Here is an 18,536-nt window from a genome sequence, read left to right on the forward strand (position 1 = left end):
GGGAGACTCCTGGGCCCTCAGCCCCCGCCTGTCAGAGGGCAGCTTGTCCTCTCCTGTGGCCGGTCAGCTCATTCCCACTCGCCAGGGGGATGGGGCTCCCGAACCTCCCCGGCCCTCGCGAGGAGAGCGGCTGGTCTGAGAACGCAGCTGAGCAGCGGGCTGGGCACGCCCCAGGGTGGGATGGGGTGTGCAGAAGAATGGGGTTCACTGAAGAGCACGGGAGTCGTGGGGACGGGGTCCTGGGGGAGGGAGGGAGCCAGGTGCACCCAGAGGGAGGCAGGGGTCCTGGGGGAAAGCCACCCAGACCCTGTCTGAGGGAGTGGGACATCAGTGGCCCTGGGGCTCTGCCTGGTGACCTTCGTCAGTTCAAGGGGGTACCTGGGAAATAAGTGGTGACAGAGGACCCAGCCTCAGGAGGAGAGCAGTCACAGGGCGGGAGGGTCTGTCCTTACCCCTGGCTCCACTCCTAAGGGTGCCTGCCCGGCCACTGGGCACCAGGGAGCAGCAGGAGGCCAGCCTGGCCCCGTGGCCCGCTGGCAGGGTGGCTGCGTCCGGCAGCCCCTTGGGTGCAGGCATGCCGGTGTGGATCCAGAGCAGCTCAAAGCCCCCAGGCCGGGACCAGGACGGCGGAGCCTGGCTCATTCTTGCTAAGCAAGGGGTTCCCTGGTTTGATTCGTGCAAGACCAGCCGGGGGTCTCCTCACAGCCATCCCTGCCAGAGGCCACTGGGCACCACTCTGGCGTGAACCCTCTGCTCCTGGACGAGCTAAGGTCTGGGTCACACCCAAATCAGTGGGATTTCAAGGAGGAGGCCCCAAACACCCTCGAGTGCAGGCTCCCAGCCTGCAGCCAGCAGCACCCTGGGGGTCTGGTCGCAGACTCGACATAGGCTCCCCAGGTAGGGGCTGGGGCGCTGCCCCGTGCATGTCCCCACCCCCCACCCAGGTGGTTCTGACACCACCCCCTCACTTATCACTTATCACGGAGGACACTGGGGCCCTAAGAGGAGAGAGGCAGCCTCCTCTCGCACCCGCCGGCCTCCCGCATCACGCATGATGGGCCCCAGGAAGTCAGGCTGGTGGCCATGCCAACTTAGCTCCAATGGTGTGAACTGAGGGGGCTCTGCCCCGCCCCGGGAAGTGCTGGTGGGGGGCAGGGGTGAAGCCCCAGCCTGGCCCCTGAGCCCCTCCTCCCTGAGAAGTCTGGGGCCTACGATGAGCCTCCATGGGCTGGGGTTCCAGCCTTAGGAAGCCTCTGGCTGTGCTGGGGACACCCTCGAAGGCTCAGGGCCCGGGGGACCCTGGTGCTCCCAGGCCAGGCTGTGGTGCTGGCCGTGATTGGGCCCTGGCACCAGCTCTGTGGCCACCAGCCCCCCATGAATCTCAGGGAAGCGGACAGAGGCCTGGGGCTCCATTCCCACAGTGACGACGCGTGACCTGGCTGATAAGGAGGCACTTTTGTGTGATTGCCAGGCTGGGCTCAGGCAGGAGGGGGTGCTGGGCATTGAGGTAGGGCCTGCTGGCGGGGGGCTTTGGGGGCCAGTGCCCACACCCTAACTCGGAAGTAGAGACTCATGCCCTCCAAGGCGGGGGACCCCAGGGCTGGGAGCTGGGGAGGGGCACAGGTGCAGGCTGCCCCAGGCCACAGGGTGCAGTCAGGGGACCCAGGCAGCCTAGCTGTAGAGGCCTCCGTTGCCCTGCTCTCCTGAGCCTCCCTGGCCTGCTGTGAAACACTGTGAATTATTCACAAGGGCTCAGCTCTCCCTGGCGGCAGGTGATGGAGGGAGAGCTCCTACCGGTGGGAAACCCGATCCTGCCCGGGAGGCTGTGGGCAGCCATGAGCCACGGCCATGACAAGCTGCAGAGGCGCAGGAGGGCTGGGCGGCCTCGGGGGAGGGCCCAGCTGATGCTGGGCGGCACCTTGGGGAATTAGAAAGGACTGCAGGAACGGCCTGTACCCACTCACCCCTCCTCCAGTCTCTCCCAGTCCACTGGGCAAGTCTTCCCAGAGGCAGAGGAATTGCCACCGTGACCTCGGGGCTGCTGCCCCATGGGACCCTCCCTCTGAGCCCCCTGGGGAAAAGAGTCCTTCAGCTAGAAACACGGGGCTGGCAGGAGCTGGGCTGGGGCTGTTTCAGGCCCTGGGTCTGAGGGAGGTAGAGTCAGGAGGGTCAGCCCTCCTGGCCAGGGGCACTAGTGGCCGGTGGAGCAGAGCCACGAGTCCACGTCCCCATTTGGGGCTCAGAAGGGACAGGAGCAGGTAGCCCTCAGAGCTCCTGACCATCCTGCCAGCAGGGTCCTGGGGCCCAGGAACTATCTCACGCCTCGACCATGTGCTTGCTGGGGGCCTCAGTAAGCAGAGGGGAGCCCTGGGCTCAGCTGGGACCCTTAGGCCTGAGCACTGAGGCTGGGAGGGCTGGGGGCAGGGCCCACCGTGGTCTACCAGTCATAGAGAGCTGGAAAACCAGTCTGCGCAAAGGTTTCGGACCAGCTCCCACCTGCTGAATGCCTCCTAGGGGTCTGACACCAAGCAGTAGTCTGAGCCTCACCTGCTACTAGGCAGTAGCTCTGTAATCAGCCCATTTTACAGATTGACTCATCTAACTAATGTTTCTTGAGCACCTGTTCTGGGCCAGGCAATATTCCAAGTGTCAGGGATACATCGGTGAACCAAACAGACAAATGTCCCTGCCTCACGGTGCTGCAGATACAGAAATGGTGTCTCCGAGAGGCTAACTGACCACCCGGGGTCCCACCAGCTCCCTGTGTGGCCTTGGCCAAACTGCACCTCCTCTCTGGGTCTGTCTCCCATTCCTGGGCCAGGCGCTCACCTCTGAGGGCCTTTTCAAGTTCACCTGGGTGGCCCCCTTTCCCTTCCTTACTGCCAAGCTTCATGGAGCCTGGCTCCTCCTGGGGTCCTGTCCAGCTGGAAGGGTTCAGGCAGCCCCTGCCTTGAACAGGAAACCTTAGCTGCTCACCTATTAGGGAGCCCCAGGCCTATGGCTCAGCTCCCCCTTAGAAGGCCTGGGCCTGGGGCTGCCCTTCCCTGCCGGGCACTTGTTGGTGTTCTGGGCAGCGGGGCCTGGGGGGAGCCACACTGGCACACTGGGGACCCTAACCCAGGTGGAGGCTCTGAGAAAGGAGGGGCCTGGTGGAGTCATGAGAAGCCCCTCTCAGTGGGGACAGCCTTCACCTCCCCCGGTGACTCCTGGTCCAAGCCTGTCATGTCACTGGGGCCCCAGCTGGCCTCTCTGCCCTCCCCCTGCCTGCTTCCTGTCTGGCTGTGCCCACCTTGGAGACCACAAGTCAGATCCCCAGACCGGCCACAGGCTTCTCTCTCACGGACAGGGAAAGCTGCTTCCTCACAGCAGCCCAGAGGCCCTCCTCGCTCTGGCACCCCCGTACCTGACCTCCACCTCCTCTATTGCTACCTCCTGGGCTTCCTGTTGCTCCTGCCCTCCGACCTTTGGCCTTTGCACAGGCCAGTCCCACTGCCTCACTCTCTTCCCCAGAGAGCCCACAGCCGCTCCCTCCTCCCCTTCAAGGCTTTGCTCCGTCTCCCGCTTCTCAGTAAGGCCGGCCCCAGGCCTCCTTCAGATCAGCACCTGCCCCAGAAGACACACGCCCTCCCTCCCAGGCTTCCTCTCCCGCCTCCTCTCCCCCACACCGCACCCTCCTCGTTACCTGGCATTACTTTCTGTGCATCTCAGCACATCCTCTTACCGTCCGTCTCCCCGGGCAATGAGAACATCTCTTCTTCCACATCCTGTATGCCCAGTGCCTGATACTCAGTAAATACTCACTGAAGGACTGAGGAGTCTGGGATTCCTGGGTCTTGTCCGGCCCTGCAAGCAGCTCACTGCCCGTGACCTCAGAGAGAACTCCCTTCTGGGCCTCCCAGGGCCCGCCTGGCAAACGGACCAGCTGAGGCCACGTGCGAGGAGGCATCACAGAGCTCCGGGCCTGGCTGCCCGTCTCGCTCACTCCCACATTTATCCAGTCAACGATTAGCATCCACATGTACCCTAAGTGCCCAGCCCCGCTAGCGTTAGGGATGTAGTGAGTCCTCACGACTTCATGGAGACAACTTGGGGGGCTCCCAGGGGCAAAGAAGGAGCCAGGTCAAGGGCACGTGTGCACGCAGAGACGTTCTTGCTTATTTTCCAGTGTGTCGGGGTGTGTCCGGCAGCCCTGGTGGAACCAAGCTTGAGTGGGCAGGTCTCCACTGTGTTCAAGCTCTGCCCCGCCCTGGCGTGTGGCAGCCTCGTGATGTGTGTCCCTGGAATGCATGAAAAAAGTGCCAAGGCAATTCAAAGGGGACAAGTGCTAGGAAGTGAAACGGGGTATTCGTAGGAAGTGGTTGGGGGGTTTCTTTAAATTGAGGGGGTCCAGGAAGGCCCCACTGAGGAGGCGAGAGCTGAATGGGAGAGGACCAGCCATGCCAAGACCTGGCCTGGGAGCGTTGCAGGTGGAACTGGCCGGGGCAGAGGCCTGAGGGGGGGTCCCGCTTGGCCTCATCGCGAGCCAGGAGGGCCTGGAAGGCTGGGAGAATTGCAGACCAGAGTGAAGGCTTCTGGGGATAGTCCAGGCTGGCTGATGGATTGGGTGTAAAGCTGGCTGTTCTAGAATCTTCCTCAAATCAGGGCTGCATTGCTTCACTGGGCCAGGCCTCATTTGGGTTCATTTCAAATAAGTCAGGAGGCGTGATTAGAGGATAAGGGAGGTAGAAACGCCAAAGGCTCCGAGTCTTTGTTCAGGGCGGACTCACCTCACAGCCAGATCTAATCCTTGTGGAGATCATCCCCTAGCAGACCTCCCTTGGGGCAGAAATGATTGCCAGTGGGGAGGGCCACTGGAAATGCTGTTCTTTGACCGGAGTCTGCTTCTGTGGGCAGGTCAGTCCTTGTTCCTAGTGGCAACGGTCACAGTAAGGTGGCAGCAATCTTGGACGGAGATTTCTATCAAACCTTTACAAGCATTCCATGTTTCTTTTGTGTCATCAGGGTGACTTGCTTAATAGTTACAGTTTGTCCATATCATCTTTGTTCCCAAGAGGAAGAAAAGTATCATTATGTGATGGTTGCTAGGGAGACGCAGACTTGTAAAAACTCAAGGGTCCAGTGTTGCCAAAGACTCAGGGGAAGGTGGCCTCGTGTCCTTCACTGAAATGGGGACAGTAAGGGGGGAAGGTGGTTTGAGGGAGAGTGTGGAGAGATTTGCTCCATGTAAAGGCAGGTAAAGGGGAAATTCCCTGGCGGTCCAGTGGTTAGGACGCCTTGCTTTCACTGCCAAGGGTGCAGGTTGATCCCTGGTCGGGGAACTAAGACCCCGAAAGCTGGGTGGCATGGTCAAAAAGTTTTTTTGTTTTTTGTGGTACGCGGGCCTCTCACTGTTGTGGCCTCTCCCGTTGCGGAGCACAGGCTCTGGACGCACAGGCTCAGCGGCCATGGCTCACGGGCCCAGCCGCTCCGCGGCATGTGGGATCTTCCCGAACTGGGACATGAACCCGTGTCCCCTGCATCGGTAGGCGGACTCTCAACCACTGCGCCACCAGGGAAGCCCCAAAAAGTTTTTTTAATTTAAAAAAAAAAAGGCAGGTGAAATTCAAGAAGCTGCTCAATGCATAGATGGCTGAGTGAGCTGCGCGCTGGTGCAGGGGCCGCAGGTGCTCCAGGTCCAAGCTGGGGGGAGCGGCACTGGGGCAGGTGACCTATACCCCTGGGAAGTAGATGACCTCACCAGGGGCAGAGTGTGTTTAGAAAGGAGGTCCTGGGGCACCCCAACATTTGGAGATTGGGCAAGGGTCGAGGGCCCATCCAGGGAGGCTGAGAAGGCCTGGTGTGTGCTTGTCCGTAGCCAAGAGGAGCAGGTGTTCGGTGGGGTGAGGGGCGCCTTTTAGGGCGTGGCCACGTCAGTCTCGAGGCCGGTAGTGTGGAGGTGATGGTGTGAGGGGGCTGGCGGGTCAGGCTGTGGCAGCGGTACCAGGAAGCCAAGCCCTGCTTTCCCTGGGAGGAACCTTGCAATTTTCAAAGATTCCTCTTCTGTCTCTCACAAGAGGCTTGGAGAGGCAACAGCTGTGATGCCCATTGGCCATATGTGGAAACTGAGGCTGGGGGGGGGTGCTAGAGAACGCCCCGGGGCCCTGCACAGTGAGCCACAGAGTTGGGGTGGTGGGTGGAGGCCAGGGCCAAGAGTAGGGGCTGGGGCTGGACCGGTCACCCATGGCGTCACTATGGCTAGAACTCGATGGGTTGGAGCCGGGCGGGTCCTGAGGCCAGAGGTCTCCCGAGACCCCATCCCTCTGCTCTAGGCAGCGACTCCGCAGCAGAAATGCTGCCCGGCCTGACCCATGCTTGTCGGGGCCTGGACACCCCAGGTCAGCAGTGCTCCCACAGAGGCACAGGGAGGAGGGATCCTAAAATACAGCGACGGCGCCAGGCCTTGCTGAGGGCTCTGCAAGCGTGTCTCAGCAACGATCATTATCCCCACGCGTGGACGGCTTTGTGAACAGAGATGGGAGGCGAGACACCACTTGTGGGTGGCACACACGCCAGGTCCTTCTCACACTGGGTCCCCCTCTGCCTCTCAAGGGATCCTAGCCCTCTGTGCCTCAGTTTCCTCATCTGTAAAAGGGGAACGATTCTGACACCTACCGGGTACGGTCTTTAGGAGGAGTAGATAGAGACCATGTGTACTTCGCGCATCCCAGTGCTTGGCACAGAGCAGTTTGTTCAGTAGATGGTGCCCACTGTCACTGTTATCCGTCATCGTCATCTCTACTACTATATAAATTCACTCTCTCTCCATCTAAATTCATTAATTTAAAGACTAGTGTTGGGAATTGCCTGGCGGTCCAGTGGTTAGGACTTGGCGCTTTCACAGCCGGGGCCCGGGTTCGATCCCTGGTCAGGGAACTAGGATCCCACAAGCGCTGCCAAAAAAAAAGAAAAAAAAGGACGAAATTCATTAATTTACTTTGTTCCTGTGTGTATATATATATGTTTTTTATCTTTTGGCCACGCTGCACAGCATATGGGATCTTAGTTCCCCAACCAGGGATTGAACCTGCACTCCCTGCATTGGAAGCATGGAGTCTTAACCCCTGGACCGCCAAGGAAGTCCCTCCTCCATATTTTTAGAGTTTACCCCAGTGCGTATGAGGGTGCCCATTCTTCTTGCCTCCAGGTCGACACAGAAGAAAGGAACAAGACCAGGACCCCCTTTCCCACCCCGGCTCATCAGCAAATCTGCCCCGTATTCTGGGGTCTCCCAGGCTGGCGGCTGTGACTCCCGTATGGGTTACTGAGCGCTCCCTCCGTACCAGGGACGCCAGCTGGGGTTGTCAGCCAGGGGCCTGGCAGGAGGCTGTGAGCACAGCTTCCCCCTCCTGCCCGGCTCCTGCTCTGTGCCAGCTTATCAGACCTTCTGAGACCTCCTCAGGCTGGCTGGGCACCCGTGGGTCATGGATCCCAGCCAGGCGGGGTGGACTGGGAGAACAGGGCTGCCGGCAGATCCGGCGCCCTGAGCTGCGTACACTGCCTCAGGCCTCCCCCGAGACAGCCCGGTGGGCCCTGGGCGGTGGCCCCTCCAGTCTCCAAGCCCCAGGACCCCAGCACTCGCTGCGCCTTGGTTACGGGGTGAATAATTCAGGCCATCGAGTGTCGGTCATGAAATATTAAACGGGCCGTTCCTGACGCACCAGCTTGTGAAAGTGGGAGCGGGGCAGTGCTGGCACCGGGGCGTGGAGGCCGGTGGCCGAGAGCCAGCGCGTTCCTGAGGTGCGGCGTGTGGGCGCGACGCTGTCTGCCCCTGTGCGCTGTGCTCGGCGCACCACTGCGCCCCCGACACGGGTGGGGTATTGGCAGGCAGCCGGGCACCGTCCCAGACTCGGTGTCAGCCCCGAAGTGGCAGCTCTGTGACTGAGGAGGGGCTGTTCCCACGTCAGGAGGACGAAGAGAGCTGGGGCTGCGTGCCTGGTGGGCGCTGCAAGCCTCCTGGGGTCAGGGGTCAGGGGTCAGGCAAGTGGAAAGGGATGGGGTTTTAGGGACAGGGAGAGGTCAGACGGGAGGGTCCGAGGGGTGTGTCAGAGCGAGGGGCCGAGTCGTGGGTGGCTGACAAGAGGGTGGGTGAGGGGGCAGATGGAGGAGTGGGTGGCCTGGTGCCCACGTTACCTACACGCGGCTGACACTTAGATGAGGGAGGGAGGGCATGGGTGGTGGGGGTGGAGCGTGTGATCGAGGTCGTGAGCAAATAGATGGGAGAGGCGGGTGGGTGGGAGGATATGAAGTCGGACGAAGAACTGCGCTTCCTGGGGCCCAGAGGGCTGATCCAGCCCAGAGGGACTCAGCTCCGACTCCCTACCCCGCACCCTCTGTGTCCCAGACCCGCTGCGAGCTCCTCTGCCTGGGCCTAGATTGTGGCTCCACCTAGTGTCTAGATCTGGTAACTGCACCCTGGCATCCACACACATTGTGAAGTCAGAAAAACTGAGGCTGAGCCAGTGGCAGGGACAGCTTCCCTATTTCCCAGCAGCACTCCACTTCATGGGACTGATTCCCCAGTTAGGACCCTTCTGTGGGAGCTGGGGAGCAGGGATGGGGGGCAGTGACAGCTGCAAGCTAGGCCCGAGGGAAGGCTGAGGGAGTGAAGACATGGGATGGCCCTTCCCCCAATCCCTCTCCTCCATCCCTTCGTACCTGCTGTGCGTCCGGGCCTGCATCACACAGACGGATTGTGCTCCGGTGCCACTTACCAGCCGTGTGACCTTTGGCAAGTCACAGCCCCTGGGCCTCAATTGTCCCACTGCAAAATAGGGATGACAGTAGGACCTAAGTTAGGACATGCAGTGAGGACCTGCGTGCTAGTGTCGTAACGCAGGGGAGGTGCTCAGTGGCCGGCGGCACCCGTCGTGTTGCCAGGCTGATGACAACCACAACCAGAATATTCCACTGAATTTTAATTTCAGATAAACAACGAATAACGGTTTAGTGTATGCACATCCCGTGCCACATTGGGGGTAGACTTACACTAGAAAATTATTTGTTGTTTATCTGAAATTCAGATCGTAACTGGGCATCTTGTGTTTTACCTGGTGACACTACCACTCTGCCTTCTGGGAATTCAGTCTTCTGGGGGTGGCAGAGGCCAAAATAAGTTATGATCGAGCATGACAGGTGGCCCATGGAGTGAGCCCAGGGCAGAGTATGAGGCACAGAGGTGGGAAAGGCCTGTTCTGCTGGAGAAATCAGGGCAGGCCTCATGAAGGAGGGATCTGTACCGAGTCTTCAAGAGAGACGGGAAGGGCATTCCAGACAGAGGGGGGACATGATCAAAGGTACAGAGGTCCGACAGCAGGTGTGAGGACGCACACTGACTGTGGGTCAGTGTGGCTGAAAAGGTAGGGGGAGGCCAGGTCACCGCATCCCTGTAGACCTTGGTAAAAAGGTGGGCTATTTACTGAGGGCAGAGACTAGCTCAGTCAAATGTGCAGTGCAGAAAGAAGGCTGCCGGGGGGAGGTGGGGAGCAAGCCAGAGGGCCTCCCCCACACCCAGGGAGGCTGGCACAAGACTGAGTCCAGAGGGAGTTGGGCAGCCGGGTCCAGCCACTAGGTTTTTCTCCAACCCACCCTCCCAGCCCTCCAGACCTCCCCGGAAGCGGGTGAGGGGTGAAGAAAGCTTTGGAGGGGGACGGGCACTGAGAGCCCGCGGTGGGTGCTGCGTCTTCCGCAGGGGAGTGAATGCCCAAACCAAGAACGGTGCCACGCCCCTGTACCTGGCGTGCCAGGAGGGCCACCTGGAGGTGACGCAGTACCTGGTGCAGGAGTGCGGCGCGGACCCGCACCTGAGCGCCCACGACGGCATGACCCCTCTGCACGCCGCGGCGCAGATGGGCCACAGCCCGGTCATCGTGTGGCTGGTGAGCTCGGGGACAGGTCGGGGTTGGGGCCTGGGAGAGGCGGGGCCTGTACGGGATGGGGGCGGGGCCAAGAGGGGCCTGGCGCCCAGCCCCCGCCCCTCTGTGCTCCGTCCCCTCCCCCCCAGGTGAGCTGCACCGACGTAAGCCTGTCGGAGCAGGACAAGGACGGCGCCACGGCCATGCATTTCGCGGCGAGCCGCGGTCACGCCAAAGTGCTCAGCTGGCTCCTGCTGCACGGCGGCGAGATCTCGGCCGACCTGTGGGGCGGGACCCCGCTGCATGACGCCGCCGAGAACGGGGAGCTGGAGGTGAGGGCGGGCCGGGGGCGTGGCCGGGAGGCCGGGCGAGCGCGGGAGGGGCGGGCGCCCTCTGCTGGCGCCGCGCTCTCAGCACAGCGCTGCCCAAGCGCCGGGGTCCCGGCTGTCGGCCGGGGGTCCTCACTGCGCGCCCCTGCAGTGCTGCCAGATCCTGGTAGTGAACGGCGCGGAGCTGGACGTCCGCGACCGAGACGGGTACACGGCCGCCGACCTCGCGGACTACAACGGCCACAGCCACTGCACCCGCTACCTGCGCACCGTGGAGAACCTGGTACGCCCCGGGCTCTGCTCCCCCGCGTTACTGCATTTCCCCCCACAGCTTGCCCCCACCTCCCCGCAGGGGTAGGTGTTGTTACCCTTTTTACCACGGAGGAAGCTGCGGTTCAGGGAAGTGAGGCCCCTTGCCCGGGGTCACAGGAGTAAGTGCCCTAGACCACTACCCCACGTGACCTCTCAGGCCAGAACCACTGACCATTGGGGAGTGAGGGTGTGCGGGCAGAAATATCGAGGGAAGGAGGACCAGCCTCGTCCTGATGAGAACCAAGGCTCGGAGAAACAACGACACTTACACACCAGTGGGAACAGTAAAGTGCATTCACCTGCCCACAGGTATTAACTAGCTCCTTTAACTCTCACCACCACACTCTGAGGTAGGGAGTGCTCGTAGCCCCATTTCACAGGTGAGTAAACTGAGTCTTGGGGAGACCCAATCACCCAATCATTAAATGGTGGAGCCCTGGTGTCCGGGCCTGGAGCTACCGCTCTTCACCACTACTCTGTATGTTTGCTCACTGCGTGGCTACTTCATAATTGAAAACCTGTGTTAGTGTTTTCAGATTATTTTATTATGGTTACAAAGCCACGAAGGAACCCACTGGGACTTGAGCACAGATGTGGGTGGCTCCCAGTCCTGGGCTCTGGCTCCTCTGGTGCAACGTCTGCTTTGGCGCAGGAGGGAGGAAAGAGGGCTGGCTTCACAGGCATCTTCAGAAGGGGGGCAGCCTGGCCACGAGAGGGGCTGCGGAATGAGGCTGGAGGAGAGAAGGCCGATGACCCCCTGCCCAGAGCATTGTCTGCCCTGTCGTCGAGCATATGGGGGCACCCTGGTTCTGGGGACTCCAGAGCACAGCAAGGCCCAGGGGTCAGAGATGGCATCCGGCCCCAAGGAAGAACTCCCCCCAGAAAGGGCCATCCGGAGAAAGTAGTGGTCCACAGAGCCCCAGCGCCCTCTGGCGCCCCCTGATGGAGGCTTTAGCTTCAGGCAATGAGCAAACAAGCACCACTCCTTGAATTCTGACCCCGGTAAGGTACCCTACCCTGCCTAGTGCTTTACGATGTAATCTCAGTTCATCTTCACAGCGAATTAGTACTAACAGCTGACACATATGGCGTTTACTGGCTACCACGCCCTGGTACTTCACTAACTTCTAAAATCTTTGTTATAACATAATGGGGCAGGCAGTGCTGTTATACCCACCTACAGATGAAGAAACTCAGGTACAGACAGAGAGGACAAGTGATGGAAAGGTCATGTAGCTCGTAAGTGGAGGAGATGAAATTTGAAGCCGTCCCCCCAGGTTGCAAAGCCTTTGCCCCTAACCTTTGTCAGGGCTGGGCAAGTACCCACCTCAGCCAGCCAAGCAAAGAGCATGTTCAGGCTGCCCTCCCCAAGCCCAGCTCCTATGGCTCCCCTTGTCTCAGGGGTTAAGGCAGCAGGGCCTGGCCCCCCCGAACTGGGTGGAGTGTGGAGGACCTGGCCCCCTCACAAGGCGGGCCCAGCTGCGGCAGTGACGGTTCAAGCCATGGAGGATACTGGCCCAGAAAAGGCAAACACTCCCGCAGAGCCCCTAATTACGGGGCCAATGAGCATGGCCGCTTACCAGCCGTTACCTGGTGCCAGGCCGGCCTCCCGTTCCCGGGGGACCTGTGACAGTTCTCAGGCAGGGAGGAGCTGGCCTGGGCCGGAGGCAGCCAGCAAGCGAGCCGCAGCCTTGCCGGCAGCAGGGCCAGCATGGGCAACGTAAGCAGGGCCCCCACCCCAGCCCGCTCCCTGGAGGGAGGGTCAGGCCTGTGGGCAGGGGAGAGGCAGTGGTGGGGGATGGCTGAGCTCAGGTTGACCCCCCAGCTCAGCTGGGCCACCCCAGGCCCCGTCCTTTCCCCAAAGACCCCATCAGGAGACAGGGGCTAGGCTCATGTTGGGATTCGTCCCAGTCCGGCAAGGAGAGACAGGGTGGTTGCTGGCCAGGTCGGGAGTTCAGTCTTTCCTGCACGTTGGAGGTGCCGTGCACCCCTCCCCTATCCCCAGCTACTGCAAATGCTCCCACCCGCTGCAGCAGCGCCGGTGCCTCCTCGCCACGCTGGAGCCTGGCCCTCTGCCCATTGATGAGAAAGGAGTAAGGCTGGTGCCGTGGCCGCCCTCGCTTGGGGTCCAGCCCAGCGTCCTCCCTCTCTTCTGAGCAGAGCCTCTCAACCCCCCTGAGCAGAGACCAGCCAGGGCTGGGAGTTTTCCAGGAATCCGTGGTCCTGCCACTGCGGGGGTGGGTTTGAATCTTAGCCTGGGAAGAACCTGAGAGATGATGGGGAAGGGAGCCCAGAGAGGGAAGTGGCTTGACCGAGGTCACACAGCGAGGGTGTGCCCGAGCAGGACCCTGGGCCAGGGTGCGCTGGTCTTTGGAGCGGGGTTGCCCTCACAGCCCCCTCTCCCGCTCAGAGCGTGGAGCACCGTGTGCTGTCACGGGATCCATCCGCTGACCTGGAGACCAAGCAGCCTGACTCGGGCATGTCCTCACCCAACACCACCACGTCGGTCCAGCCACCAAACTTTGACCTCAGCTCGCCGGCCAGCACCCTGTCCAACTACGGGTCCTGCTCCTCCGGCCACTCCAGCATCAAGGGCCGGCGCCCCCCACGTGGTGAGTGGGCCTGGGGAGAGGGGGGAGGGAGAGCCAACTGGAGCCAGACCACTGCGCCCTGAGGACCATCCCTGAGCCCACTCTGCCCGCAGCTGACACTGGAGGCTGCCCAGGTCACCAGGAGGGCTGGTTCTGGGGAGGACAGGTGACACTCACGCTTGTGGGTGTCCATCACAGACATGCCTGTACATCCACAGGTACCCTCCCGCCAACAAAAGCCGCAAGCAGCCCGCACGCAGTTCAGCGTCGTCACTCACACGCACACACAATGTTCCCCAGACGCTACACACACCTACCCACACTCGAGAGTGCACACCTACACGTGTACACACAGCATACAGGTGTGAATGCACAGCCACACGCACAGAACCATACAGACACCTACGCTACACGTGTGCACTCATGTGCCCCAGGTCCACAGACCAGTGCAAACACATTCACAAGTACAAAGAAGGGCTTCCCTGGTGGCGCAGTGGTTGAGAGTCCGCCTGCCGATGCAGGGGACACGGGTTCATGCCCCGGTCCGGGAGGATCCCACGTGCCGCGGAGCGGCTGGGCCCGTGAGCCATGGCCGCTGAGCCTGCGCGTCCGGAGCCTGTGCTCCGCAACGGGAGAGGCCATGGCAGGGAGAGGCCCGCGTACTGCAAAAAAAATAAAAATAAAAATAAGTACAAAGAAGCACGTACACACATTCAGGAACATACACGAATGCACACTCAGGCAGAAGCCAGGCACACATGCTCACATATGCTGACCACGCCCTGAGCTTAGGTGTCTGTCCACCTGCGATGCCGGCTTTACGCCGCCAGGTGGTGGCCTGCAGAGCTGCTGGGGCCCCCTGCAAAGATGCGGTGTGGCCGTTGGTACCGCACCGCCTGCCCGGCCACATCTGCCCCGAGGAGCCACCCCTCCACCCTCCAGGTGGCTGTGCTCCGCAGCCCTGTCTTGGAGCCCGCGGCCTCCTGCCAGTTCCGCTCAAACCTGAGCACAGGCCTTTCCCCAACGAGTGCAGGGCTGCAGGTGGGCAGGGCCAGGGCGAAGGTGGGCCCGGCCCTGCGGGGCCCACGGTGGGGCCGTGTCAGGCTGCACCTGGAGCCTGCCTACTCCCGTGGCACGTTGTTTCCGGGCAGGAGGGGGTCTTGGGCCTGGGGGCAGCCTCTTTGCAAACTCCCAAACCCAGCCTTCCCTCTGTCCCAGGGCTTCCCAGCACGAGAGCTGCAGACATACAGAGCTACATGGACATGCTGAGCCCAGAGCCGGGCCTGCCCCGGAGCAGGATGGAGAGACCCAAAGCACCACCGCCACCACCCAGCTTCCCTCCACCATTCTCACCCCCAGGCACCCAGATGCCCCCACCCCCGCCAGGCTACCCAGCTCCCAAGCCCCCCGCGGGGCTACAAGCAGCTGACATCTACACGCAGACGAAGAACAAACTCCGCCATGTGGAGACCGAGGCCTTCAAGAAGGAGGTAGTGAACCCTCCCCAACCTGCCTGCCCTCCGGCCCCGGGAGTGGGCTGATGGGGGGGCAGCAGAGGCCAACAGGTGGCCCGGCTCCTGGGTACAGGGCGGGCGGCGGGGGCGGGGGGAGGTGGTCCCTGGTCCAATGGCCTCTTCAGGAGTCAAAGCTTCCGGTCAGCCCCATGGCGGCTCAGGGCTGAGCGCTGGGGACAGAGAGATGAGGAAGACAAAGCCAGCACCCTCTGGGGACTTGGGGGGCAGGGCGGGGGGAAGGAACACATACCCAGATAGCCATGCCTCCCCGGGAGCTGGGTCCTCACCACCCCTTGCACAGGTGGCAGGGAGCTCATGGAGTCGGCAGAGCACACGTGCAAACTGCTCCTCCACAGGCGTACTCGCGCCCAGCTCCGGGCTCAGGTGGAGAGAGGGTCCCCAGGGAGTGTCTGCAGGTGGGAGATGCAGGCAGTGTGAAGGTGAGGGCTAGGAGGAGGGTGGAGGCCAGGGGAGGGGGCACCCGCAGGGCTCAGCACCCTCTCAGCATTGGGGGCTGGACGCGGGGGTAACATGGAGGCTGGCTCCCCAGTTTGGGGCTTCAGCTCCCAGGTGGGTAGACAAGCCAGTCCTGAGATGGGCGCCCTGGGAGAAGCAGGCTTGTAAGAAGGGGCCGAATCCGGTGCGGGCACTTTGAGTGTGGGGTGCCCGGATGCAGGGCCTGTGGGTTCCTGGCCGAGGCTTTGGAGCAGGGGAGGGGGCAGAGGGCTGGTCTGCACAGCTCTGAGAGTCCTGGGCAAGGAGGCCCAGAGGAAGCCCTGGGGTTCTAGTCAAGAGGACAGAGGGAGGCTGGTCTGAGGCCGCAGGGGAGGGCAGCCTGAGCCCCCCTAGGGTCCTGTGGGAACCCTGACCTTGTAGTTCTCTCTCGAGCCCAAGGCAGGCTGCCCCAGGGCCGAGCTCAGTACATAGTTCCCACAGGTGACCCACATCGCAGGGCCACCGGCTGGGGGAAGGGGAGGACACAGCTCCACTGCAGGTCTTCTTGCTACCTCAGACCAGGCTCTCAGTGGGTTCCTCTTTCATCTCCAGAAGGTGAAGGTGGCCCAGGAGAGGCCTGCAGGGGGCCTAGGGCCAGCAGACTTTGCAGGCCAGGCGTGTGGGCCCTGCCCCAAGCCACAGGACAGGCGGCCCCTCCCCTGAGCCAGAACACCAGGACTGCGAGGTGCCGTGCCTCTCCCGTTGTGTGCGTGCCCGGCGGCAGGCGCTGGGCCGCTCCACAAGGGCCCTTTGTGTGCCCCGCGCCCCCCTCCACTCCCCGGCTTTTTCCGGACCGCGGGCAGGAGCAGGGTCGCGGCGTCCGCGCCTCGGGGATGCAGGGGGCGCCGAGGGGGCAGGCTGGCCCAGAAAACAAATCCCGCGGTGTCGCGTTTCCTTGCAACGTGAGCCCGGCCGGGTGGGGCTTGGAGGGTCCGGGGCCACCGTGGGGACGCTCGGACTGGGGGTGGGGCAGGGGACAGCCCCTGCCAGGTGACTTGGCCTTTGGCCCTTGCGCCTCCTGTCTTTCTTCCCGGGCTGGGCTTAGTGGGGGGCAGATGCGACGGAGTGGGCGGCCCGCGCTGTCACCCGAGCCCGGCCTGCCGCCCCTGAAACCTGAGGCTTGGGCGCGGGTGTCGGTGTCCCTTACGCAGCCGGCGATGGTTTCCAGATGCGGGAGGGAAAGGGCGGGGGCGTGACCCGGAACCCGGGGGGCCAGACGTGGGGGGCTCCACTGCCCATGGTGAGGCGCAAATTCTGTCTCTGGCGGATGGAGGGGGTGAGTGGGGGGATGAAGCCTTGGGTGCTCAGCCCAGAACGGAGGGAGAGAGGCGCAGGGGGGTGGGGCCACATCTGGCCTGTGGGGTAGGCGCGGCGCAGCAGCCAGGTGTTGGCGGAGCAGGGGGCGCCCCCGTGGCATTCCCGGCTGCTGGGGGTTTCGGCCCGGGATTGGCAGGCCCTGGGTGATGTCAGGCCGACAGAGCTCTCAGGCGCTCATAGGCGCGGGCGGGCGGGCTGGGCTGTAACCTGAGAGGAAGGATCAGGTAGCGCAGGTGTCGAGTCCATGCCGCCCCCGCTGCCAGGTGCACAGCGGGGGCCACCAGCACGGTCGCAGGTAGGAGCAGCCCCAGGCCGGGGCCGGGCGACTGAGGGCCCTGGGCAAGCAGTGGACTTCCTCGGGGCGGAACTCCCGCAAAGGAGTGTTGCGCGAAGCCTTGGTTTCGCGTGGGACCGTCTTGTCGCCGGGAGTGGGGTACGGCTGAGGCCTTAGCGCTGCCTAAGCTGGGAGCTACCCCTTCTCCAGCTCCCCCTGGCGTTTGGGCTGGGCCACCCCGCCCCTCGGCCCGCCCCTTCTAGCCACAGTGGGGGCCCCTGCGCCCCTTGGCCCGCGCCCAGAGCCCCTCCCTGTGGGGCCGACCGAGAGTGCCCTTTCACCGAGGCCCGCAGGACCCTCGCCCCATCCCCGCTCTGAGAACAGGAGGGTCTGGGACCGCGGCTGGCCACGAGCCCCCGGAAGGTTAAGAGTTGGGGAGGCGGGGAGAGGGATGTGGGAGGCGGAAAAGACAAGTGCCTGAAGCTCACTTCGCCCGCTGTCTTCCCGCAGCTGAGCTCCCGCGACGGCCGCAACGGGCTGCGGAGGCAGGACTCCAGCCGCAAGCCCCGCGCCTTCAGCAAGCAGCCCAGCACGGGGGACTACTACCGCCAGCTGGGCCGCTACCCCGGGGAGCCGCTGGCCGCGCGCCCGGGCATGGCGCACAGCGAGGAGGTGCGTGCCCGCCAGCCCGCACCCGCAGGCCGCCCGGGACCCGGCCGGGCCGCCCGCGTCTCACTCGCTGGCCCCTCCGCTCCCCCGCAGGCGGCGCTGCTCCCCGGGAACCACGTGCACAACGGCTGCGGCGCGGACCCCAAGACGTCCAGGGAGCTGCCCCCGCCGCCCCCGCCGCCGCCGCCCCTGCCCGAGGCCCTGAGCTCGCCGCCGCCCGCTCCTCCTCTGCCCTTCGAGGGCTCTGGCCCTGGCTGCGGGCAGCGTCGCTCCTCCTCGTCTACTGGCAGTGAGTAGGGGCGGGTTGAGGGGTGGGGGGCGGCGCTAGCCCTGAAGGGGGAGGGAAACCAAGACCCCCCCCTCCCGCCACCGCCCCGGGCAGCTGCCACTGCCCTGGTGCTTCCTCTTTTGCTCTTTGATCTTTCTGCAGCCCCACCCCAATGAGGACTTGACCCTAAGGGGAGGCTTGGGGTTGCTTTAGGTCCTGCCAGAGCAGGACAGGGCTGTGTGACCTGGGGCAAGTCCCCTTCCCTCTCTGGCCCTGCCTTCCACCCAGTAGGGAAGGCCTCCCAGCTCTGGTGGCTGCTGTTTCTGATGAGCTGGTGGTGCTAGAGGGAAACTCAGAGAAGTAGAATTAGCTTCAAGGAGGCAGGGTTGCTGGCCAACCTTCTTCCTGCCCCACATCTATCCTGAGTCACTCTTCCACTCCTGGCTGCTTTCCCTTGTTCTCCCAAGCTAGCTACGGCCCCGGGCCTGGCTATAGGGTCAAGGCCAGTAACCCGTCATACTCTGCCCTCCCCGTCCTGGTGAATCCCCGAGCATCCTTTTTTAAGAGCTAGACTGGTGACCAGGATTCCTGGGCTTCTCTTCTGAAATGCGGGACAGTCTCCTGCACGCCGGGGCTCCTGGAAGGCCCAGGAGGTGGTATCTGGGTGCTGATGCTTCCATTCCAGCCCGGCAGGGGGTGGCCAAGCTGCTCTCCTCACGCAGCCACTCGGTTCGGGGACCATGCTTACTGGTAGCATCCAAAGCTTCATTTCCCTGGCTAGGGATGCAAGGCTGCAGTCGCGTCCAGGGTAGGGCCAGCCTGGGCTCCTTGGGGTACCTGTGGAGCCGCAGCCCCTGCAGACCACAGCCCATGGTAG

At 62.8% G+C, this 18,536-nt stretch overlaps 1 protein-coding gene across 4 annotated transcripts in view; it reads left to right on the plus strand.

Moving 5' to 3' along the window:
* Positions 1 to 18,536, plus strand: part of ESPN (espin) — a 31,544-nt gene that overhangs the window by 4,160 nt on the left and 8,848 nt on the right. For 2 of the 4 annotated variants that reach the window (XM_079938404.1, XM_079938405.1), the window contains exons 3-9: positions 9,728 to 9,914; positions 10,040 to 10,222; positions 10,371 to 10,502; positions 12,942 to 13,143; positions 14,341 to 14,612; positions 17,233 to 17,394; positions 17,485 to 17,680. In XM_079938404.1, coding sequence (XP_079794530.1) covers positions 9,728 to 9,914; positions 10,040 to 10,222; positions 10,371 to 10,502; positions 12,942 to 13,143; positions 14,341 to 14,612; positions 17,233 to 17,394; positions 17,485 to 17,680 — 1,334 coding nt within the window. Of the gene's footprint in view, positions 1 to 9,727; positions 9,915 to 10,039; positions 10,223 to 10,370; positions 10,503 to 12,941; positions 13,144 to 14,340; positions 14,613 to 17,232; positions 17,681 to 18,536 lie in introns of all 4 variants that reach the window. The other 2 variants (XM_079938406.1, XM_079938403.1) reach the window with 2 other exon arrangements.

The sequence above is a fragment of the Stenella coeruleoalba genome, assembly GCF_951394435.1.
Source record: "Stenella coeruleoalba genome assembly, chromosome: 1".
Taxonomy (NCBI): Eukaryota; Metazoa; Chordata; class Mammalia; order Artiodactyla; family Delphinidae; genus Stenella; species Stenella coeruleoalba.